Below are 25,486 nucleotides of genomic sequence, written 5' to 3'. Positions count from 1 at the left end.
GAGCCTTCTCTTCTCCAGGCTGAACCCCCCCAACTCTCTCAGCCTGTCCTCGTAGGAGACGTGCTCCAGCCCTCCCAGCATCTTCATGGCCCTATGATGACTGTGTATTCTGTTTTTTTTTTAAAGAGCAGCATTGTGGTGGCTTTGTTTTCAGAGCGTGGAAAAATCTAGGAGGGTTATAATGGTCACCTGCTCAGGTCCCACACGCACAGGAATAGAGGTGCAATGTTTGGATTCAAACATCTGCTCCTTGCGCATACTGCTTATATTTTGCCATTGCATTAACACACAATTTATGCTAGAAATTCTGTGTAAACATGCAGTTCTGCTCAGTTTTGGCTGTGGCTCCAGTGTTCAAGGAACTATCACACCTGGTTCATCCTCCGGTCAGGTGCATGGTGTCACACCGGTGCCAGGGATGCTGTTAGCCAGAGAAGTGGTCAATATAAGCTTTAAAAAGTGGGAAGGGCTGTTAGAAGAGCTGAGGGGGCTTTAGTAGCACTTAGGTCCTTCTCCAATTCTGCCTTTTGTGGGTAGAAAGAGGGTTAAGGTGAAGGTGAGTCAGAAGGCCACCAAGGGAGGAAGGTTGGGAAAGCGCTGGCGAAGGCAAAAGTTAGGGGGGATCTGCCAAAAAGACCCAACTGCAGAAAATAAAAGATCCGGAGGCCATAAAGGAAGAGCTGCTTTGGCATGTGCTACTGGCAAAAGCTGATGGGAGGAAGAAGTGAGAAATAAAAAGGGCTGAAGGGAGTTGTCAGGGTGAGCAGATCTGGTGGCTGTGATGAGCCCGTGGGGTGGTCCCCGCTGTTGGAAGGACACTGTGTAAGGGGGTCAACCAACCAAAGTGCCACCAGGTGGCTTATCTGGAGCCGTGCTTGTGCTCAGGAATGGAAACCACAAAGCAGAAACAGAGATGGAAGCAAATTAAATAGATTTCCCTGTCTTTATTAGCCTCAGATACATCTCTGGGATTAAGATTTGACGGAAGAGAAAGGTAAACTCCAGCTCAGAAGAACTATTATTACAGCAGCTAAAATGGTGTTTACAACAGGATTGCAAAATTGCTTGATTACACTGGATATGGCAATCAATTTTTCTCTTAAATAGGCACGTGATTGGAAGAAAGAAATTTCTTCCGACTGCCTTCACAATAGCCCTCAAATGACACAGTTGGGGAAAAAACACAAAAAACCACCCCAGAAATAGTAACCAAGACTAATAGTAGCCTCATTTTTTCCTTAAAATGAGACATCCCATGTGGGAGCAGGAGCTCTTTGGGGGTTGTTTAGAGAGAAGGAAAAATTGTACAGCTGCGTAGTATCCCGGAGCAGTGAGAAGCTCTCGAAACTGGAAGGGTCTGAGCTGAGGATGGAAAATAAGCCGTATCTTGCAGTTATCGCTGGTGTAGCGGTAGGGCACCGACCTGACCGGGGAATGCATCTCCAGCCTGTGTCCTCTCTCACCTTCTCAAGTCCTGGTGCTTTTGAAGTTGTGAGTGCAAAATATGAAGGGTAAAAAAAACCCCAAATGTTGATAGTAGACGGGTTTGCTATGAGAGAAGTGCCTCCCACCTGGAATTTTGATTGGGTTTTGGTCGGAGTGGGACCAGGGTACCAAAAGTGGTGCAGCTCAGCAAGAAAAGGACAGGAACGGTAGTTGTCAGTGTGCCAGAGTCTTCTGTTATTTTTCTGAGGAATAATGTTTGGAGTCTCTCGGGAGCCGACCTACAAGGCCATTGCCCCTTGAACTGAGGGGAGACCAGGTTCCCTCAGATTTAATCCAACGGGGTCAGTAATGAGACTTAAAATAAAAAAAGTTGTTTTAAAACCATCATTATAGAGACTAAGGGCATCTACATTGTAGAGAAAATACATTAGAGAGAAAGGGGAACAGCGGAACGTGTCGGTACTGGTGGTGGGTGATGGTTGATGCCCACCCAGCATGGGACAGCTGGAGCGTGAGGGTGCTCCAGGGTCCGCTCCAAGGCGGAGTCAGCCAGGTTCCTGCGAGCCATCAGCCGCGGTGGGCTACACTAAAGCAAACAGGTTTACGCAGAAAAGGCAGTTGCCATTCTTCATTCTGCCAAGCTCTGCCAGACAGCGGTTGAGCAGAGAAAGGCCATAACGTCTTACACCACTTCGGGCCTGTGGATGTTTCTCCTCTAAGCAGATGCCCTTAAATCAGAGCGAGCTGTTCCCCAGAGAACCACGGAAGAGCTGGCGGCTGCGAGCACGGCAGGAGATGTCAGGGTCGTGAAGGTTTAATCCGATACCTCCAGCCAAGCCGGTGTCACTTCAGAGCGAGCGGCTCGAGGCCTTTTCCGTGATAACAACCCTTTTGTCCTGCTCAGGGGCTGAGGAAAGCATTTATGTCGGTCCGCAGCAGGGCGGTGGGCGCAGGCACCAGCGGCACCGCAGGGGCTCCCCGCAGCCCTCCCATCCGACCGCCCCGCGCTGCCTTTGGGGGGGCCGTAAGATCAGCCCCGTGTTTGGCACGGGGGGATGCTCGGGGGTGCCATTGAGGGACGTTCGTGGCACTTTCTAAACAAACAGCAGCTTCCCCAGGTTTATTTTGTGCTTTATAATCACAGGATAGATGAATTTATTTTATCTTTATGAAAACGTTAGAACCAATCTAATATGGTGGGGATTACAAAGCTGAGTGGGAAAGGCTGTAACCGAAGCTCTGTAATCTGGACGGTAACATGCTGGAGAGCATCCTTGACAGCAGGATTTAGAAAAACTGCCGGCTGTTACAAAAGGTAACGACTACAGAGCTCCTGGAGCACAGAGCTGAGCGGTGCTGTGCACGCGGACAGCCTGTCTTTGGCGGTGCCTTATTCTTCCCTTCAGGAGCTCAGTCCTTTGAAAAGATGGAGGCGGGTATACGCGGTCTAGTAATGCGGTCTTATCTTTTAGGTGACACCTGTACGATGGCAGACTACAGCCGGCTCAAAAGCATCCTCCTGGACCTGCAGGCTCACCGGCAGAGCCCGCCCAGCAGCCCGGCCGAGGACAGAGCATCCCAGAAGCGCGTCTTAGTCGAAGATATGTTTAAGCACTTGGATATAAACAGCGACGGGCATCTCAGCAGCTCTGAACTGGCTCAGGTGGGTTTAGCGTTCAATGGAAATGCAATGACGAAGCGGGTTGCGTTTTTCATTCAGAGCGTGAATCGAACGTACCGCGGCAGCGCTCTTGTGAGAAGAGTCGTTTGTAAGTGTCCGGCCGGCAGCGGGCAAAGGAGGAGAACCCACCGCCGCACGCGAGTCTCTCTCTGCGTCTCTGGGGAGACAGTCCGGCCTCAAACATTTGAAGCCTCTCTACAAACAACAACAAAAAAAAATGTGGCAGCTTTCCAGCCCCAGCCTTGCTCCTGAAAATAGATACTAATCCTCATGGCCAACCGTCGTCTTCTGAAGTATTTCCAGCTAGCCAGCTTGGGGAGAATTAATTTGGATTTTTAGGTGTACACAAGTTAGGCAGAAATCCCTTAATTCTTCCTCCTTGCCTTCTGGACCATGCGTTAACGTGTAGTAACGTGACAGCAAAGTTGGAATGTTTTTTGACAGATTTATTTTCCAAAAATCCCTAAGCAGATACTGAAATGTTGATTAGCAGAACCTAATAGTGATAGAAAAGGTGAGAGTTTGGAAAAAAACCACCTGTTATTTCTAATTATGGGTATGCTGTGCTGATTTAGTTCATCTTATTGATACAGTGAACCGACCACGCAGCCCAGGCGCTCGAGCCGATTGCTCCATGTCCCAAGCTTGCATTCTGCACGTGCAGACCGGAGAAAACAGTCCGGTAAATATGAGCAAATGCATTATGCCAGATGTGGGCAAATGTGGTCTTTCCCATTTCATCGTGTCATGCACGAGACAATTTGGAAGCAAATGCCTTTCAAGAGCTTTTTGGAAGCCAGTACCTGCCTGGGACCTGTACCAGTTTCCGAGGCGGGCGCTTCCCCCCTTTGCTTGGTGGGAGCATCTCATCTGCGTGCCGCGTCCCGGCACACGGGAAGGTCCCTCCTGCGAAAGCAGGCTGTGAGCGTGCGGGGGAACAGTCGCGGGCTCACTCCTCCCTCGGCTCACTCCTCCCTCCGCTCGCTCCCGCGTGGGACGGTTTGCACCGAGTTTTAATCCTCAGGCTGTTGACATGATGCACGATCGTTTCTGCTCAATGCAAAGTGTCAGCGTAAATCCCCTTAGATCTCAGAGCTATGAATATATACAATACTTCATCTTAAACGCAACGATTATTTTTTTTGTAAAGACACGGTAGGTATGAGCAAACACTTTTATCTGAATTCAAAGCCAGCTTTTGCACAGGGACATCTAAGTGTCTGTTCTACTCTCCAATTTTTTCCCCTTTTTACATGAAACTTATTCCATCAGGATATTAAAACTCAGGTCGCATGGTAATAAAGGTTTGGGAGCCTTTGCCATTAGGAAGAAACAATGACCTGCATTTTAAAGGAGCGGGACTCGGCGCTTTAAGGTCTGCCGCAAAGTTACTGTGGGCTTCATTTACAGATGTGCTTTGGAGCCCAGGGCTCTCTCGCAAGAGCTAGCGTAGACCTCAGCTACTAGTATTTTAATTCTTCTCTTCTCACTGTTATCCACATCGGTGCGTGTGCTTGCACATCTGGAGCCCACTTCAATCTGACGGACCAGAACAAGTTCAGCCCTCAGCGGGGAGCCCTCCGACCCAAGCGTGCTCCACAGAGGTTTGCCACCAGCGTTGCTGAGTAGACAGTGTCATCGCCTCACAAGAGACAAAATAATGCCAGTTAATGCAGAGTATAGATAAGCCATGAATACTTTTAGTCCTGAGCTGAGCGGCGCTGGTCTTGGGCCCCTCGGTGGGAGCGTGGCCCAAGTCCCGACCGGGCTGAGGACATGTCTGCAGGGGCTCTCACAGCGGCCGGATTCATGGTTGACGTAGAGCATGTCAATGCTTTATTTTCCTTGTTAGCTCTAACAACGAGGTGATTTTCACGTGCTCTTACCTGACCGGTTTATTCACCCAGTTTTCAAGGGACTTTTTTTTTTTTTTAGGTAATGAGCAATTTTTATTTTCCGTGTGATAGTCCTAACAGAAATTGTCTTGCCTTGTTAGGTAGATTTGTGATTGATTTGTGTTGGCTCTTTAATTTGAAGCTCTCTGCAACTTTACAGTTCCCCCAGCGATGGGGGTTTCATTGCCCATGGGTAGAGGCAGCTGAAAGGAACGTGGTGCAGAGGGACCTCGTTCTCTCCGGCTGCCGGACGAGCTGCCACCGTGCATTTTCTTTGGTTTATTTAAAAGAAAATTAGTCTCCTGAGCACTATAACCTTGTCTGCAAGGAAAAACTTGAGGCGAGTAACGGGCGCTGCTGCAGAAAAAAGTCATTTTTAAGACCTGAAGAGGGATCTTTAGGAGGCTCATTGCAGAGGGATTTCACCCCAAAGAAGAAACTGGGAGCAGAATCCCTCCGGAGAGGACAGTCCTGCGTCGGGGCAGCACCTGGCACTGGGAGACAGCGAGGATCTTTGCTCCACGACAGAGTTGCTTTGAGCAAAAAGATGCCCGTGGGTGGTCCGTCCCTCTCTATTCAGAGCTGGTTTGCCTCCCGGCTGCCGGCAGACCCTACGGAATAGTTTCCCTCTGGCCCCGGCGGTGTGAAATGCTGGTGTAGTTTTGCAGCAGTGGATATGCGGGGCTACTAACAACGGTGGTAACTGGTTTGTTATTTCCATTTAAAGCTTTAACGTATTTTAAAGTCAGATACATAGATCTGCCGAATTTGTTGCAGCTGAAGTGTTTTGTGTTGGGTGGAGTTGGTTTTTTCCTGACGTTAAATCAAAAGGACTAGTGAAAACTTGTCGATCTTATGAAAAGTTAATCAATTTTCAATACAAAGGTAGACAAAGGGAAATTTCCATCTTTAGAAGATTGATCTTGGAAGTTATGGTTGATCTCACTTTTATTGAACATTTTTACTTGCTAGGTGAAGGGTCATTTTTTTAGCATTATTACTTTAAATTGCTTCAATATAATGGGCCAAGACTAGAATAGTAAATAAAAGAGTCCCTGGACGACAGCAAAAAGCCTTCCTGCCCGCAAGATGCAACATTTCAGCAGTTTTCTTCACATACAATAAATTCAGAGAACCCAACGTTTTCATTCTGCTTAGGTCTGATTTTGGCTATTTGCTAACTTGGATGGACGACTTCTAAAGCTCTCTTCATTTTTAATGTGAAATGTTTAGAATACAGAAGAAACAAACTGTCAGGGGCTGGAAAAACACATTAGTGTTGAATACACCATCCACTCTTGCCCACTCTAGTCCTAGAAGAAAGGAATACCATTATGTCCTTACCTAGAGAGGAGGGAGGAAAAACAGACTTCCCTTCTTCCCTGTTGAATATTTATTTTTCAATACATTTGCAAAGCGAAAATGCATTTCTGCGCCGCTGCTGAAGGAAGAGGCTCCTCACCCTCGCCAGTCCGTGGCCCGTGAATTGTGGCAGGAATGTGAATATCAGCTGTATCTTGATACAAAGCAAATATGTGACAGTAGATAGGGTATATCAATATATATTTCCCCAAAGGTTGTTTAATGGAAAATCTGCTGCGTGAGCCCGGATGGCACTCTGTAGCTTTAGATTATATGTAAGTTTTCCTGTTCTCTTTGCTATAGCTAATGAAGAAGGAGGACCTGGAAGATGATTTATTGGATTGTACGCTAGAAGACCTTCTCCGGTTTGATGATTACAACAATGACGGCCGCTTAACCCTGCAGGAGCTCTATACAGCCTTCCGTGAGTCCCCGATGCTTTTGTCTGTCCTGGGTGTTGAAAGCACGCGAATATCTGTGATGGCGACGTTGTCTTTCCAGACACGATCAGCAAAGATAACCCCTTTTTGTATTTAGCGCCAGGAAAATACGATGGAAGGCTTGTTTCTAAAGGTTACTGGGCTCCAAAGGATAAGCGTGAACGAGGAGGTTGGTAAAAGTGTGTGGGGCTTACTGTTTTCTTGTGTGTTTTGTTGTGCTTCTTGCTGATGGCGATGGAGAGCCATTGGTGAACTGGGCAGGTCTGTAGACCTGAGGATATGGTTTCCGAGTAACCCTGAGGAAACGGGGTTGAATCCTGACCGAATGTCGTGTGGCAATGTGAGTTAGTTTGCTGTGGAGAAGGTGTTTTACTGAATATTGTGCCTCAGAGTGATGTTTTCTGCCTTTTGTTTCCATGTGAGTAAGTGGATTATGGTGTGCAATCTCGATACGTATCTTCGCACCGTTTGCAAGCATCCCTAGATCACCGAACTACTTAAACAATGTGGAAAAAAATAAGTACTTGTGTTATCCCGTTTGTCATCATAGCTTTAAGTTAAGCATTCATTGAAGTCCTTCACCTGTATGATAAGAAGTTTTGTTGGTGCCTGTCCCTTTGGGATACTAAAAAAGACAGACAGACAGAAAATGTGGGGGGGTTGGGACAATCGGGGTAGTGAACTACAGAGTACTTCTACGTGGTTTATCAAAGACATTGTTAACACTCTTTAAAAAAAAACAGGATTCAGCTTGTTGAGTGCAGGTAAAAGGCTGATAACAAGCTTGTTACCTCTTAAGCCAGATTTTCAAACCTCTGGCATTTTAAAGACCAAGTCATTTCGGTACCTCTTGATCTCACTCTCTAAACCAGGGCACTCTGGTCCAGTGCCTGCTGGGTGGGAAAAGCATGGTTTGTGTGAGAGTCACCACGTGCCCCGCACCAGCACATTCCTCGTTGATGCTCCTTGGCGAGCCACAATGCTAATGCAGAACCTCTATTTTTGCCAAATATCCTGTTTTCTAAAGAGAGGGACTTGTTTTCTTGACTTCTGGCTTTTCATTTAAGAAAAAAAAAAAAAAAAAACCAAAAAAACTTCAGATAATAATGTTTAAAGTGCTTTAAAATTAGCCCCAGTTGTCACCTTGGACCTGTTTGAACCACATATGCATTTAATTCAACTGAGCACACTCAAACCAGCAGATATACAGTAAAACATAAAACCTCATACATTAAGAAGGCCATAAAGTGAATTAACCCAGCTATAAAGGCTCGACACGAAGTTATTTGGGAGCATATTTGGATCAATGGGTTCTCAAAGTCACAGCAACTCGAAGCTAAATTCCAAGAGTCATTTGTATGAGTTTTTGGTTCAGTGAATTTTAAGTAGGCAATGAAAATAAGACAAGTACAAAATATTAGCCAATGAACAGAGATAGTAATCGATAAACCGCAAAAATATTGTAACAAAACCCAAGGCGTAACAATGAGTGTCTATCAAAAAGATTTTGTGCATGAAGAGAATTGTTCTCCATCTGAAGGTGAAAATCAGACCTGTTCTCCATTTGCAATTTTCCCAGAACCTCCACTTTTATTAGTGGTTAGTGGCTCATCAGTTTTTAATTTAAAAACAAAGTTTATTGCTTGCAGCTTTAGAATTTTGGGGGATTCTGTAAGTGAACATGAGTGCTTGGGGAAAGAATATCTTTTTCCTTTCCTTTATTACACAATGTAGGAAAGACATCTCAAACCCACTTCAAACACTTGTCTTAAGCACACATTTTGATTCGTGGTCCTTTAAGCGTTTATGAAATTTCGGGTTCGTTATGAGCCAGAATTTGGCTGGCAACAGTAGTTCAAAGGTACAACATGCCGCGCATTTTTCATATTTGTGGCCCATTAGGGTGATCCTTTTGTTGCTTGAAGTTCACCCAAGCCACTCATTTTTGCATGCTGGCAGCAGGCTGCGGGGATGGCTGCTCAGCAAGCCGAGGAACATAATTACCAGAATTCAGTGACATCAGAAAGTCTCAATCTAATTTATCCTCTCAAAAACTCCGTTGCATCTGTTTCGGTGCACCGTGCTCTGGTGTAGTGTCGCAGTGTTGGAAAAGTTTGACGATGACCTTGATAATGTGAAGAGCTTTCCAATTTGTCATTCTTGTGCTGCTTTAGAAGTTGCATTTCATGTTAAAGAGTCTCGTGGCCTTCCTGTAACTCACAGAGCCCCAAAATGGTCTCTTGCTCTCTCCCCGTGTCTGTCTTTCTCCTGGCCCATCATCTCTCTCCAAGACCCACAGAAATTCAAAGGGTTTTTTTGACCCCTATCTGTGTTGATCACCTGTACATGAATGAAAAGTGCATGGATGAGAAGAATCCAATCTCTTACCTGTTTTGAAACGTGGTTTCACCCTTACAAGCACTACACCTAATAGGTGCTATTTCTAATAATAATTTCTAATCATGCTAATCATTTGCATACACATCTTAATGCGCAGTTTTGGATTATGGACAGAAATAGTGGCTCTCCTACTAACCCCATCGTCTTTCTTCTGATTTTCTGAAAGTTCTTTTGTTCCCGAGTCCCAAGAATACAACTTCTAGGAGTTCGCTTGCACGTATGGGGATGACTAGAAATATCAATTAACACAGGATTAAAGTATCACTTTTCAAATCTACTTAATCATACATAAGTAATGTATGAGACGGATGAAATGCTCTCCTGGCAGCTCTGGCAGGAACAACTTGTAGGTAACTTCTGATTTCTCATTAGTGAATTTTATTAGATAAGCAGGCTCGGGACCATAATTTAAAAGAATAATTTTTAATAAGATGATCCGAGCTTTTCACATTCCAAAAATAGAGAGAGTACTAGCAAGTATATTTGTCCGTTGTCTTTTTTTTATATTGTCACAAAGATTCAATAAATGAGTAATAAATGGAAGGCTTAGTTGTCACAAGAGCTGAAGCTGAGCATGCATCTAATTAATCAGCATGGAGAGGAGCTGGTGAATTGGCAAGCACATCACCCAGCTGAGTCATACTTTAAATATGCTCAGACGAGTGATTTTTGGATATAACTTCTGGAACTGTATCTGACTGGCGGTCATTAGAATTAGGCACGTCACTTTTGGCATTCCTGTTGTCTCCCCTAATGGGAAAGTAGCAGGTTGGCAGATGCGAAAGCCTCGCTGAAGGAAAAAAATCAGTGTAATCCTCTAGATCTATATTATCATCAATGTGGACAGGTCAATTTGTAATGCAAATATGTCGAAGAGACGGAAAACATGCATTCCATCAAACTGGCTTTATCTTGTCAACATTGTTTAGCTAATAAGAAGTTATTAACCCTGTGATAAAAGCCCCTTAAATTCTAGCTCATTGCCAATTAGGGCGCTGTCCTAGCCACCATCCCCTTCTCGCAGCTTGCCTTTGGGTTTCATTACAGTGGTGGAAGCGCAGAACTGGCCCGTTGCCGGCGTCTCTGCCACCCCACAGCAGCTCTCCCCGGTGGGTCACACTGGGTTTACACCGCTTTTTGACTGAGGTTGTGTAAGGGACCACCAGGAGCAGTTCACTTGGTCAGCTTAGAAATTGTACCCCGAGATAATCTCCCCGTCTCGACACCGCTGTGGCTCACGGCGGTCGCCCTGCGTGCCCTGCGCTTCCCGGTGTGGCTCTGGAAGGATGCTGTATCGCAGAGTTTGTAGTGGCTCTGCAGTGATACTTTGAGATATTTCATATCATATCTGGAACAAAAAAAAAAACCACAATGGCAGTTTGAAAGAAAAATAACCAAATTGTTATTTTTCAGCCCAGTCATTATTTCCCAAGCATTTATGTATATACATTACACATAGGTAGAAAATTGCTGTTTCTCTAAGATGAGGGATATGTTATCATCTATGTATATGTTATTATCTAAAGAACACAAATATTTTTTAGAAGGAGCAAATTTCATGGAGGAATGAATGCAGAAGAGGCTGCGGGATCAGTGTGCTCTTCTCCTAAACTTTCTCGGATAATGCTGCTACAGTTTTTGCGGGGAATTTGTTTTCTTCTCTGATTCTGTTTTAGTTCAGATTTTCCTTTCTGACCTGTCCTTTATATTTATTAAAAAAAGCACGATGGAGAAATATGAAAACGGGATCATAGAATCACAGCATGGTTTGGGTTGGAAGGGGCCTTTAAAGGCCATCCAGTGCCACCCCCCTGCCCTGGGCAGGGACACCTCCCCCCAGCCCAGGTTGCTCCAAGCCCCGTCCAACCTGGCCTTGAACACCTCCAGGGATGGGACAGCCACAGCTTCTCAGGGCAACCTGCCCCAGGGGATCACCACCCACACAGCCAACAATTTCTTCCTCATATCTCATCTCAATCTCCCCTCTTTCAGTGTCAAACCATTCCCCCTCATCCCACGGCTCCCCTCCCTGATGCAGAGTCCCTCCCCAGCTCTCCTGGAGCCCCTTTAGGCACTGGAAGGGGCTCTGAGGTCTCCCCTTTTTGGCCTTCTCTTCTCCAGGCTGAACCCCCCCAACTCTCCCAGCCTGTCCTCCCAGCAGAGGGGCTGCTATATAGACGCATCTCCTCCGCTTGCAGCAGGAGGTCAGGGAGATGTTGGATAACAGCTGGGGAGGGTGGATGATACCAGTCCACAGCATGGATCTGTGTCCTGGAGCTTTCCCAGCACTGCAGCGGGGGACTGGGAAACCACAGGGAAGGGCGAATTTGAATGAAATGGGGGAAAATTGAATCGGGAGCCTGGGCTGGGCACGAGTGTTGGGTAAATCACTGCCACAGCAGAGAATGGTGGTGGACTGGCTCCATGTTTACTGCAGTGCTCCTGACATCTTCAGAAGCTGTGTTCCTCACCAGGCAATGCAACCCTGTGGTGCAGAGGAGTGGAACGTCTGTCCCTGGCCCCTCCAGGCATCCTCCGGAGGCTCATTGGAAGGGCAGAGTGTAAAATGGATCTGGTTTTGAGATATGCATATTTCTGATTTGCTGGAAACTACTTTAGGACAGAGCTCTGTAATTGTCCCCAAAGCGTTAAGATTGATGGGCTCTACCTTGAGGAAGAGGGATCAAAACCTAAAAAAAGGGCTGTTGGGTCAAGTGGGAGAGGGAGTTGTTGAGTGAGGAAGGAAGCTTGCAGAAGTGTGACTATTCTTGATAGACATCTCATCTTAACGAGGCTGATAAATAAATTCTGTGTGAAGAAAATTAATACCTGTCTTTGGAAAAATACGTCCATGATATATGTATTCCACCTCCACCTGGCGAGGCAGCTGTTCCAGCAGAAATTGTGTCTGTAAATTCCATCTTCAGATGAAGTGTTTACTCCCATCTTGACCAAGCTGTTCTCCTCGATGGCATGGCACGTAGGGTTGGGTGTTTGTTACTGCTACCTTCCAGCTAAATTGGTCAAGCCCGGTTAATTATATTGGACAACTATATTGTGAGATAAAATGTTTTGCTCGAGGTGTTCTCTTAAGCAATGTTGTAGCCACAGTTATCTACAGGATCAAATCACAGTCCTAAAATATTGACAATTTGTGCACTATGCTCTGCCTCTTCAGCTGTAATCTCCCTGGGATGTGATTTTTCTTTCATGTTGCTGTGGATACTGGTACAAACTTGGAAATAATTCATTAGCTTACCAACATTGATTTGCTTCTCCTGTGAGCTATGTGATATCTAAACTTCAAACGCGCCGTAGCGAGCAGGGGAGCGCCGGCCTCTCCTCTCAGCTGGAGGCGGTGTTAGAGGTGATGTGAACTACTCGGTGAAGAAATGAGGTTTCCTTCAGCTGGCCAACGCAACCCGTTCCCGCTCGCCTTGAGGAGCGATGTGCAGCATCGCCTGAGGAGCGAGGCAACTCACTGGGCGTTTTCTGGAATGATGAATTTAATAGCGCAATCTTACGGCACAAACAAAACTAAAAATGAAGAACAAGCAGACATTTAGATCTATTTAGCTTGATTTCTGCAGCAGGTACGGACTGGCTGAGCCAGGGATGGCAGGAAAAAATAACCAGCATTCGAGTCGCTGCAACAGGATTCGGTAACCAGTGTTTCCGCAGCCGAGCTGGGATCCTGGGCTGGTTTGGGGGCTTTATTAGGAGCGAGCCGGCGGTGGTGCGCTGTAGGCAGGCAGGAGAGGCAGAGGGCGGTGGTGAGGGTCTCTCCGTGCGCGGGCTGATGCGCTGATGCCGGGGACACGCTCCGGGTCAGCGCTGCCTTTGATCAGCTCCTGGGGTCTCCCTGCTCAATAAGTCCTGACTTTTTAGATCATCTTCAGGAGCACCCAGTTCCTTGCCTCGCTCATAAACGGAGCGTGAGGTGCCTGCCTTTAGCACTAGGAGTGATCCTGTTGCACTGGGAAATGCAATTTCTGGCTGGTGGGATCCCTCAGCTGGGGATTTCGGGGATCGTCCGTACCCCATTTTAATGGGCAGGTAATTTTTGCATGTGGAAAATTTTCTTGCTTTGATTTTCTTTTTTTTTATCCTCCCTTGCTATCGAAGAAACACGTTCTGTAAAGAAGGTGGTTTCTTTTTCACTCTCCCTTAAAGCTCTTCTCGTTGTGCAAATCTTCAGTTCTGAGCTTCAAGTCTAAAATCTATCACTGGGCTCCAGCAAAGTGCCCTGCATATTTTGCAGTTCCACAAAACAGCTGTCAGAGTCGGGTTTTGTTGTATATCCTCAATTGTCTTGCTGCATTTTGAAGAAAGTAAAAGGCATTTTCTTAGAGAAAAAAAAAAAAACACAAAACCAAACCAGAATTAATTTGTAGCAAGAAAGACAAATTTATTCAAAGCAAAAATGCTTCAAGTGCTAAAATATCATTCCAGGGAAAACACCGAGGAATGCTCAGACCAGGAAAAAATACGCTGCATGTGGATGGAGGGACACGGTTTTGCCTGAGGCCAAAAAAGGGAATGTTTCCATGTTGAGATCAGAGATTAATTCATCTAACGAGGTTTGCTGTTCGGTTTTGTGCTCTGCTTAGTTTGTACATTTCGGCATTATGATTTGAATTAACGGTCTCCTGAAATAAAATTTTGGCAGAACTAATGGCAAACATAGGCATGGTTAAAATTATTGTGGTTTCGGGCTTTTTGGTCAACAATTGCCATCAGCTTTTTTTCAGAAAAAGGCAGAGGGAGTATCTGACACTGGTTTTGCTGTTTCTTTCTGTGCAGACATATCGGTTGCACTCTGGAACCGGTGCACTCGAGTGTGAATTGCCAAACTCTACTAGTTTTTCAAATACCTCTCGTTTCAGAAGATACCATCTGCAAAATGTCAACGGGCTTAATACGTAACGACTGAGTCAGAGAAAATGAACTAATTACAAGTTGTTATTGGAAATCTATTGTCTACAAATTGCAAAGAAAACTCACTAGAATACAATGTACTAGTGATTTTAAGATGCTTTTCAGGGTGCATTGATTTGTTAATCTTGGTTTTAAATGCAAGAAATTGCAATGTGGAGTAGTGCTTCAAAGGTGATGTAGTACAAACCGTATCAAATGTCTACACGCACTCTTGCAGGAGTAGAATATTTAAATATTTATAAGTGCTTATGAGTGACTCACTGGCGCATAAAACCAGGCAAATACCATTTCTCAAAAAAATTATTTGATCCATACCGGCAATATTCACTGAAGCAATTTCACAGACACAAATAACGGCATTTTCGGCTGCTCGCAGACACAGAATTATGTCAGCGGACAGCAAATACCAACATTGGTGAGATCATAAAATGGCTGAAAGTCCTTGACGTACGTGTGCGCCTTCAAATCGCATAGGTAGAGATCTCAAAAGTACAATTTGCTTTTTCAGTGAGGTGGGAGCGTGGAATCGCGGGCTCTGCTGGGGCTCCCATCTGGTCTTGCAAAAGCAGATGCCATTTCTGAAAATCGGCTCCAAACTTTCCGCCTTGCGTTTGCTTTTCTTTTTTTCAGTCAAAGTCCGTCATTCTGAGGAATTTGTGAAGCAAATGCAGCACAGTCATGAAGCAATAATGCCTTTTCACTGAAAATGGGGAAAATCTAGTTAAAATGTGTAAGATGTTACACGAAGTCAGAGGCGTGATAGGGTAGCGTCCTGGGCAGCCTTCCCTAAATCTTATTTTATTACGTACAGACTGAACATCTTAGCTGCCATTTTCCTCTTGTTTCTTGTTTTCTCTACCTGTTTTTCCTCGTGGGTAATTGCTGGAGCTGTATTTTTCTTTTGAAATCTGCCTTCGTCTAAGGAGAGCCGCTGTGGATGTTCTCTCTCTTTGCCCTTTCAGGCATCTCATGGATGCTTTGAATCGCTTCTCCGCTCATCTTTTCTTCGACCAGTTTAGCAGATTTGTAGATTTTAAGGCCAAAACTGTCCCTTAATCTATCAGAAAAAAAGTCTGCTATCTGTCTCAGATGTCTCTGCTGCAGCTGCTGCTCATGATTCATGTTCTGTTTGTCTCGGGTAGCTCCTGCCGCCTTTTGGGTTCGGTACCACCAGCATCGGTCCAGAAGCAGCATCTCCCACATGCCTGTGTTACCCCTCCCCACCATCCAGGAGGGGTCACACTGGTCTTTGGCCACTGGTGTGTGTGTTTTGTCACTTACTGACCCTTTTCCCTGCTAAAGGTGGGGGGCAGGATTAGTTACCTCATCTGTTTTTCATTGTGTGGTTCTGTCCTGCATTCCTCATTCCTGGACATGTGGTCAATGTGTCATATATAACTGCATAGATGGTTATATTAAAATATTTTACTGTGCATGGGCGCGGGTTACTGGCCAACCCAAAAAGCTCAGTACGTCAGTGCTGCCTTCCACTCCATCGCTCTCATGTGTTCACAATGTCAGCTGGGATTTCTGCGTTCGTTCCAGACCTCGATGGAGATGTTGAACAGATTTGGGCTTTGGATGACTCTTCATGCAGCGCTGCTGGAAACGGCCCCGTTTGAGTGGTTCCCTCTGAGAAATGCTTTTTGAGAGCAGTCCGTCAGCCGGTTCTTAGTTCATTTAGCACGTACTTTATTGATACTGTATAGCACTACAGAACTGCCGTGCTAATTTTTTAATCAAAATGCCGGAGCAGCCATCAGAAAATTACCAAGTACAGTACACATCCCCAGTGCAATGATACGATTTATGTAGAGCCACAGCTGAGATCTTTTTATTTCATGTTCTTCACAGGAGAAAATCTCCTTGACAAATCCAGGATGTCCAGATAGAAGCTGAAAAAAATAGCGGTAGGAAATTGAATAAGCTGAACTCAAAGGTTGGTTCTGCTTTAATACTTCCAAAAAGAATAAAAAAAGGTGCTAGCCTTTAGAGAAAAGTAAAAAGCTTTGGAGATGCTTCAGTGGCATCAGGATTTGAGGTGAAACTCAGCTGTTGCCAATGTCTGTCTTTAGCACCATCATAAAAAGCTCATTCTCAAGTTTCTTGATGATCAAAACTTCAGAAAGAACATCAAGAACCATCCACAGAAATAAATAACTCGGAGCTCAGGCCTGCTGCTCCTCCAAAGCACCGCTTCTGCCGTCAGATTTTCCCTCTGGAGCACATAAACTACATCTGCAGAATTTTTCTTTCTCTTTGCGCAAACCAGTAAGTGCAGGTCCCACTGAACTCATGCTTTAAGCCACACTTAGATCCTGTAACTTCCACTGCACTGACATCCCAGCGGTATTTTTAGAAACTTTCTGCTTAGAGAAGTAATTTGCAACCATGATTTACCAAGAAAAAAAATAGAAATGTGCTAAGTATATGGCGGCTTTTTTCTTTTTATCGGTCATTCCGTTCATCATGCAAACCTGAATAATGTGTTAGAAAAGGTCCCAGTACCCGCTGGACACCGAAGGGCGTTTGGAACAGTGTCCTGCTCTGTGCCCAGCTGAAATTCAGCATGGGCTTGTAGCACTGTCCATCACAGCCCCAAAAACTGCTGGAGTGGGGAGGGCGTGCGGAGAGGGACAGAACAGGGAGTGGGAATGACAGTCATTTCCAAGCAAAGCACCAAAAAAAGGAATGGGGTGAAAAGAGAGAATAAAAATATCCTTACCCTGGGATTTTGTAGGTATACACACCTTTTAAATATGAAATTAAATGGGAGAATTGAGAGCTTGAAAGAGCAGGGTGACATTCAAAATACACCTTCAGGACATGAACTGTGTTTCCCAGGGTTCTCCCCCAGCCGGATTTCATGTCGTTCCAGGGCAGCGCTCGGGTCTGATGGAGCTGCTGCTGACGTTGCTTTCAGGTAGAGGCTGATTGTGAAGTTTTTTCCTGAAAGACGCTGCCCAGACCAACTTTTCCTGTGGTTTTGTTCTCCTGTCTGGCTCTGTGACCTGATTCGCCGTGTCATTCACGCTTCATTTTAATCGTGGAGAAAATTCCGCTTTCCCCAGTGTTGGGTGCTACCACGAAGTGGAGTTGTCCATCACACGCCCTTTGCTGAAGCGACGCCTGCGGCCTGGTTGGCCGTCCTCCTGTTCACACAGGGAAGCAAAGGAAAAAAAAAAAAAGCCAGATTAGTTTGACCCCAAAAAGCCAAGAGCCATTGCCGGGCATGACACCCTGTTGGCCAAGTTCAAGCAGCGCCACTGCACTGTTTGTTTTTGCAGCAAAGGCACTACATGTGTATTTTTAATATACAGTCTCCCAGCTATTATTTGATAGCTCTTACAGTTAGACTCATAAAAATTTTGCTGCACAAATGTCTTCCCTTTTATATTCTGCTCACCTCCGAGAGGCTATTGATCTAAGGAACCCGTTGCTGGTGGGGGAAAAAAAATAAAAGTCATTTCTGCCATGAAAATTCAGGAGCTGTGTACGGAGCCCTGAGCAACGTGATGAGAGGAAAGGCAGCACTGCTGCTGCTGGTCCGGGCTGAATGCTGCTCTGGGTGTCTCCGTTAGCGCAGCCCGCCTCAATGCCCGTAATAAAATTGGGAGCTGGAGGAGAAGCATTTGGTAGTGCCTATGTGGTGAAACTGGAGAAGGACGTGCTGTGTCGCCTGCTACTCAGCATCTTCCCAAAAACCTGGTGGCTTAGCCGCCCGGGAGTGGGTTCCTCTAGAGAGTAACTACTCATGTGTGGGTGTAAGTCCACACGTAAAGTTACCGTTTCCTGTAGGTCACAGCAATGAAGTTAAAAATGAACTATCCGTCAGCGCCTGTTTGGCAGGATGGCAGTCTCATATCTTTATTATTCTTCAGAAAGCTAATGCGTTTTTCTTTAATATCGGGGCTGTTCAGCCTGGAGAAGAGAAGGCTCCAGGGAGATCTTACTGCGGCCTTCCAGTGCCTAAAGGGGCTCCAGCAGAGCTGGGGAGGGACTTTTTACTGGGGCATGGAGTGACAGGATGAGGGGGAATGGCTTCAAACTGGAAGAGGGCAGGTTTAGATTAAACATTAGGAAGAAGATTGTAACTTTAAGGGTGGTGAGGCACTGGCACAGGTTGCCCAGAGAGGTTGCTGAGGCCCCATCCCTGGAGGTGTTCAAGGCCAGGTTGGACGAGGCCTTGGGCAACCTGGTCTAGTTGGAGGTGTCCCTGCCCAGGGCAGGGGGGTTGGAACTCGATGGTCTTCCAGGTCGTTTCCAACCTAAACCCGTCTATGATTCTATGATGCTATGATAATATGCGAGTCCTGCGGCAAAAGACTGTGGTTGGCTGTTGAGGACACCTTGGCTGGGGCAGAAGGCATGGACCTTCCCGTCCTGCGCAGCTTCCTGCAGCAGGGCAGCCCAGATTCGTGAACAGACCAGACCAGATGGAACCAAAACTCCTTTTTCTGCCCTAAAAAATCCAAACAAGAGCATGGCTGCCCAGGGAAGTGGTTGAATCGCCATCCCTGGATGTATTTAAAAGCTGTGTAGATACGGTGCTCAGGGACGTGGTTTGGAAGTGGGCGTGGTAGAGTTAGATAACGGTTGGACATGAAGATCTTAAAGGTCTTTTCCAGCCATAACGATTCTATGACTCTATGGCAGACCTGGCGTCTGTAGCTGATATGCAAGCATCACTAGATAGGGTTTATATTCCTGTAGGACCTGGAGGCAAAGTTGTTTCAGACGTAGTGATAACGTCTGGTTGCATTTGGTCATGACTGGTATCAGAGGCTCTTGCCTTCAGTCTTTTCTCTTCAGGGGACTGCAGTTTCTTGTAGCAACAAAAAGAGCTCTGTGCCAGATTCTCCTGCAGGAGACAGCTAAAAGTCTGCACTGTCCATCTTTAATTCATGTGACACTGTGGTAGCCACCAAAATCGTCTCCAGCCCCTGAGACAAGCCCGTATGGTAATTTAAGGGCTTAAGAAGGTATAAAACGGACATGTGTTCCGACTGGTTTAGAGCCTACATCTCCACTCATTTTAACACGAATTATTATTGGGGTTTTTTTCACCATTAGTATGTATATGGTGCAATATAAACCACAAAATATACATGTGTGTCTCCTAGGTAGACTGGTTTGGAGTCTGCTGTGAGGTGTCACGCATCTTCTGGCAGGGCCAAGAGAGTTGTTTTGCTTTTAGTGCAATTTACTAACCCATCATCTGCTAAAATATGAGATGTATGTGAGTCTAAATTTGCTACAGAATTGCTATTATCCTGCTTATTTTGTTTTAAGACGTATTTTTATGATCCCATTCACTTCAAGTCAGGTAAGATACATTCATGGAAAGGCTCCAATATGTTAATTGGTATTTATTGAGTACTTCAGTGTAATGTGATGAACAGGCACCGTGGGTTGCAATTAATACATTGACATCCGACGACTATAGCTGAATGGAAGATGAAAGCAATTTATAATGGACGTAGCGTGCATTCGTCTTGCAGCGCTACGCGGACACCCACCGAGTCAAATAGCTTTCAAAGAGAATGGCAATGCGTTTTCTTTGCCAGAGAGGAGTTCCGTGGCGGTGGTGAAACACGCTGAGGCGGCAGAAATACAAACCTGTGGGCGCTGGAGGGGCTGTCAGTGCACTGACTCCTCCGGAGAGCGGCGCATCCCGCTGGCGTTATCGGGCTCCCGTGAAGGAGAGGGATGCTTAAGGAATAAAAGAGCAAACTGGGCTGCTGCCCCGGTGTCTCCTCCTGCTCTCCCCTTCCACATTCCCCGTGCCCTGCAGCCGCGCTGGCTGCAGTTCGGTGAGAGCCAAGGCTTTGACGGGAGGGATTTGGCTCAGAAAGTAGTTTCCCCTTTCTTAAATCGAGCGAGAGTAACCTCTTTACTCCTTTGATGCATTAGCACAGGTGGCCTCTTGAACGTAATGCTTTAAACAAATTACATCAGCTGCAAATAATATGGTTTGTATTCTAGTGCATAAACAGGGCTTCCGCAAATAAGTAAACCGCTTTTCAGGTTTCGCTTTTCAAGCCCTGCGATGGGGCACTAATACAATTATGTCAAAAGTGTGTTGAGCAGATAGGAGTAATGAACTGTTGGATTCCTTTTCGGCAAGAGCTCTTTAACAGAGGACTTTGGGGAATAAAAGATTTTTCCCTGCAATAGGCATCATGTGTCCAAGAGCTTTAAAAATAAAAAAAAAAAAATAATAAAAAAAAAAGAGTGGCAGGTTAGCTTCATTCTTTTGGCTCCTGGGAGAAGACCAGCAGCTCCGAGCCATCATTGATCGGCTTTTCTTTTGTTAAACATCGGGCAAGGGAAGACTTGGCAGGTGTAATTTCCTTTAAGGAGAAGGCAAGAGGGAAGGGAAAAGGGAATCTGGGGGACTCAGTACCGCATCGTGCAGAGCCATGGCCTTAACCCTCCCGTGCGGTGACTCTCTTAAGCTCCAGGTCTTCCATCCGGCTTTGCGAGCGTTCTGCCCATGAAACAAAAAGGGCTTCAATTAGTGTTAAGTAATCAAAAAATTTCCGATAATAAAAGAAACTTTGAAGAAACCAGCAGGGCCAGTGGCGAAGCAATTTCATTGTGTGTCTGTTGTCAGCGCGCTGGATAATTTACTCTGAGGGTTAGATACAAGTTGCTCATAGAAGAGGCTGAAATATCTGATGACGCAGTTATACTTCTTGTGGGCATTTTTGGTTTCCTATCGTTATTATTACTGTTGTTATTAGTTCTTGTGGACGATGCCCCGTAGGAGCTGGACTGAGAGGCCCAACTAATTTCAAATTGGCCTCAAAAGCCGTCAGATGTTTAAGTCGTTTGAAACAGCCGGTTTGGTTGGGTGCGGTGAGGATGACTGGTGCCGGGCTCCGCAAGTAGCCGAAAAAATGTTGTAGGTGTTAAAACAGCCATATCAAGATAGTTAAGTGAGCCTTACTGTTTCTCTTACAATTACCTTGTGAAGAAGTACCCGATAATGAGTCAAACTAAGCCAGATGATTTTGCTGTGCTGAAGTGGTATTTAATTAGTCGTGGGGATGGTTTTGCAGTGGGGAGCCCGGGTGAGCCCCGGGTTAGGCGGGGGCTGCACCGGTCTCCAGCGAACCCAGCAGTGGCCAGCTTTGAAGTATGCTGCTTCTTGTCAATCCGTTATCTCTTCTATCAACTTTGTGTATGAAATGCAAATTCTGCATACTCTAACGGGTTTTGCCTCTTCCAGGTTCAAGCTGGTCTGACCTCTGGCTATCTAATTCCCCTCGCATCCACCTGTAGCTTTAACAATTTTTAAAAAGCTCATTTATTTTCAGTGGAATTGCTCATGTGTCACAACACACCTATCTATAAATATTTGCGGTCTCAGGTGCTGAGCAACCTCCTTCCGATACATTTCTTCTGGAAATCTTCTTTTCCCACTCCATAAAATCGCCGAGACATCTCTCATCGGGGCAGCCCACCTTATAAATAAATAAATGATCCGGCGACAGCCCCAGAGGGAAAAACAGCACGAGGAGTAGCAGAAACTACTCATTTATTTTTATTTTTGGTTTTTCTTTATCCCGGCCTGCCTTCAGCAGGCTAATAAAATACCCAAAGAGGGAGCCCCGTTTCACGGCACCTGGTGGCCCCGGTTCGCAGCAGCCCCTCTCACCGCTGCCGCCTGCCCCTCCAGCCCAATCCATCACTTGGCTGCCTTGCTCTTCTCAATTAACTTGGGGTTTTTTTCATACCTGCTTCTTTCTACAATACAGGGCAAGGTTTCCAAATGAAGACACAGGAGGAACGTCAGCAATTCCCATTTTGGCAAATTAAGGGATTTCGAAGCCTCCTCCGTGCATAACTCTTGAGAAATCTGACTATCAATGTCTAAGAGATGTTTTGAAGGGTTTTTTCGGTGCTTAGAAATTGTTCTGTGTCAATAGCAAACGGGTCTCAGCTGTCAGGAGCTACAGCATCTCTCGTCAATTCACAGACACTGAAAATCTGGAAAATTCAAGGGTAATTTATGTCTCTTGTCCCGCGGTTCTCTTTCTAACCAGAGTAAGAAAGAGACCACTTCTTTGCCATTTAAACCCTTCTTAACCATATCTGTTGCAGGACTTGCCATGTCCTCCTCCGGCCGTGGGCAGTCTCCAGTGTCCCGGTCCTCTCCAGAGCAGAAGGAAATGTGTTGGTACCACATGTGGAAAAGGTTGCGAGTTTACTCATTCCTGTGCTACAAACTTCTCATTAGACATGTCCACATCAGCATTAATTCCTTATGTTACGGCAGGTGGAGACGTGGAAATAACGGTGTGACTCTGAGAGCAAATCAGGTGTTGCAAACTCTGCCGTTTCTAAAAACGGAGCCTTTCTTACTGCAGTATTAATTTGGGTGAGCTGTAGCTGCGGGAGTGGAGTTTCCTGGGCAGAGTACGTGTCCTCTATGAGGCAAAGGAGAGAATCATCCATATATTAGAAAAGGTATTCACAATTTTGTATGCTCGAACAATGTTACAGTGTCAACATCACAATCTCGTCAGATCACAGGGTTTTAGTTAAATCAGAATGACAGGAAATTTCCTTGGGTTTTACCCATCATCTGAAGAAATTGGTTAGAGTCTGAGTTTGTAGAGCAAACACATCAAAATGAGTTTGAAGAACTGCTGGAAATAGCAAGACCTACAGGGGGAACTTTCTTGCAATTTCTTTCTATTACTAAGATTTCTAAAATTCCTAAAATTGCCTGCATATTATTACTGGGAATCTTTTATTACACCCCCCCAAGAACTTTATTGCTCTTCATCCTTTTGTGAACGTTTTTTCAATTTTTTATTTTTTTTTAAAGTGCATCAAAGGGACTGATGACCTCTCTGTCATAGTTACTTACACAGGTTTTCATTTCATTGAGTCCCGTGCTTGCCTAAAATTGCGAGTGACCAAAGTCTCAGCTAGCTAAGTGGGATGTGGGCTTCCCCCGGCGCGTCTCTCGGTGCCGCGGGGCGGTGGGGCAGGGCTGCCCGCGGGGACGGTTCCGGTGCTCTGTCGCTCTCACTGGAGCTCTCGGTGGTCAGAAAAGTGCGTTGCGTGGGGTGTTTTCAATAGCGTTCAGCATTTTGCTTTTCCCACCCTCCAGAGGTGCACTTTCTTATATACTTTAAGTCTTTTCAGACCCTTTTCCTGCAACCAAATGGGTGGCCATTGGGATCTCTCCCAGTACAACCAGTAGCTATCCCAATAGCTTTGTGCCGAGTGCGGCAGAGGTTCGCCTGCCTTGCTCAGGGAGCTCCTTTTGCCATAGGAGGTTTAGACTGGATATTGGGACAAAATTCTTCCCCAAAAGGGTTGTCAAGCACTGGCACAGGCTGCCCAGGGCAGTGGTGGAGTCGCCGTCCCTGGAGGTGTTTAACAGAGGGGCAGCCGTGGTGCTGAGGGACGTGGGTTAGTGGTAACTTGGCTGTGCTGGGTTAACGGTTGGACTTGATGATCTTAAAGGTCTCCTTCAACCAAAGCGTTTCTGTGATGGGCCATCCTCAGTGCTGGCCATGGCCCATTCAAACACAGACCCCGTTACGGTGACGTTGTCGCTCCGCTCGCTTCTGCAAAGGCTTTTCGTGCTGAACATTGCGTTTATTTTTTTCCCCTCTTATTAGAAGCCCAACTGCCTTCTAGTTCAAATGGAAACTTCTGAAGAAAACTTTAACTTTACTTCATTTTCGGCATACCTCAGAGTGACTTCTCCCCAGAATGTGACCTTTCCGTCGCCGCTCGCTCGTCACCACCCGCCGCGCTGCTGGTGTGAGCCGGGGGTGGGGGGGAGTCACCACCAGCAGATGCTATTTATCTCTCTCTGAAGTCTAACAAACACATTCTGAGACGGGCACCCTTGTGTATCGCACGTGAGGACTGGAGTAACTTTGAAGCCGAGATGACTGTCATGTTGAGGAGCGATTTATAAAGGTGGATAAAGGATCATGCTCTGGATTTTTAAAAGCGATGCGTTTGCTACAGGTGGTTTCCCTCAAAGCCCCCTTTCACCAAAAAGAGAGAGAAACTATAGGACAGAGGTGCCAGATTTTCCTATGATTTAAATGCCGTCGTTTCATTGCAATATATAAACACGACCTAATTGTGTTCATAAAAGTTAGTGGACCCTGGACCACGAAAGAAAGTTTTTCCAAGCGAAGATATTGTTTTGTTTTTATAGAAAAGAAGAAGCCATTGGCCATGTATTGGGTACGCAGCAGCGCTGATGCTGTGGGGGACAGATGGAGTTTGTCACCATCCTCCCAAATGTGCAGGAAGAAAAGGAGTGTTTGGTCCTGGCTGGTGGAGGCCAGAAGTTCGGGCAGGTCTCTCTGGTTAGGAGAGTTGAGGGGGACACGGGGGCTGCTGCCCCCAGAGGTCCACCCGCAGGAGAGGGATGGGAGCGGGGAGAGGGTGGCTGTGAGGAGGAGGGCAGAGGGGCAGATCCCAGTTTCCACAGCTGACCAGGACTGTGTTGGACCACACCGGTGAGACCCACGCTGGGCGATGCTGGCAGCTGGCCGCAGCCACTGAAGAGTGGACCGGTTGCCCCCGGCTGTTGCAGGATGATATTTGCGGCTATCGGGGAAGAGCTGTGTCAGCCTCTTTGGCAGCTGAATCTACTCCGAGGGTAGCTGGAGAAGATGAAGAAAGGATTCTTGAAAAAAACCTCCAGGGCTGAATTGAGTAACTCTGCCCTGCAGAATATGGGACTGCCCAGCCTGGCTATCTCCTGGAAAAAAAGAACATCTCTTGTAGAAAACAGTAAGAAAGGGAATGCAGTACCGTCGGCGCTCCAAGGCTATGTCCTTAAATCACTGAACCTGAATTTATAGAAGTGACCCACCTGTCAGTTCCCTTGTAGGGGATTTTTTAAAAAGCAGCAGTGTTCCTTTACATCACTGCCTTTGTCAGGGCACTGCACACAGTGGGTCTTTTTCCATCATATTACCTGGCTAGAAACAGCGAATAAGAACATACGAAGAGATTTTTTTTCGGAGCAAGTTCTCCTGCAGGGGGTCAGGGAAGAGCCCGTGTCTCAGACTTGCTGGGCTCTCTGGAAGGGTTCAGACTGGGATCTGATGGCGATATTTCAGTACTGATTGTTTTCATGCGTTTGGCAGGTGTCTATCTGCTTCGTCTCCCCACCTCCCCCCAAATTGTCGGGCCTATCTACTAGCTTCAGTCACGTTGGATGAGAGGCAAAAGTTTTAAATATGCCAAACCTTACTAAAAAAAAACAACTGCAAAGGAAACAAAAATAATCTTTTTGTCCCAGCTGAGGGACACTGGAGAATAAGCTCACT

At 46.1% G+C, this 25,486-nt stretch overlaps 1 protein-coding gene across 2 annotated transcripts in view; it reads left to right on the top strand.

Moving 5' to 3' along the window:
* The window catches only part of FSTL4 (follistatin-like 4), a 242,366-nt gene that overhangs the window by 129,441 nt on the left and 87,439 nt on the right, over nucleotides 1–25,486 (top strand). For both annotated transcript variants that reach the window (XM_009890835.1, XM_009890828.1), the window contains exons 4-5: nucleotides 2,919–3,109; nucleotides 6,688–6,808. In XM_009890835.1, the coding sequence (XP_009889137.1) occupies nucleotides 2,919–3,109; nucleotides 6,688–6,808 (312 nt within the window). The remainder of the gene's footprint in view (nucleotides 1–2,918; nucleotides 3,110–6,687; nucleotides 6,809–25,486) is intronic.

The sequence above is a fragment of the Charadrius vociferus genome, unplaced genomic scaffold (assembly GCF_000708025.1).
Source record: "Charadrius vociferus isolate BGI_N301 unplaced genomic scaffold, ASM70802v2 scaffold370, whole genome shotgun sequence".
NCBI classification, from domain to species: Eukaryota; Metazoa; Chordata; class Aves; order Charadriiformes; family Charadriidae; genus Charadrius; species Charadrius vociferus.
Note: the sequence above shows the minus strand (reverse complement) of the source record. Positions and strands in the feature narration are given on the sequence as shown.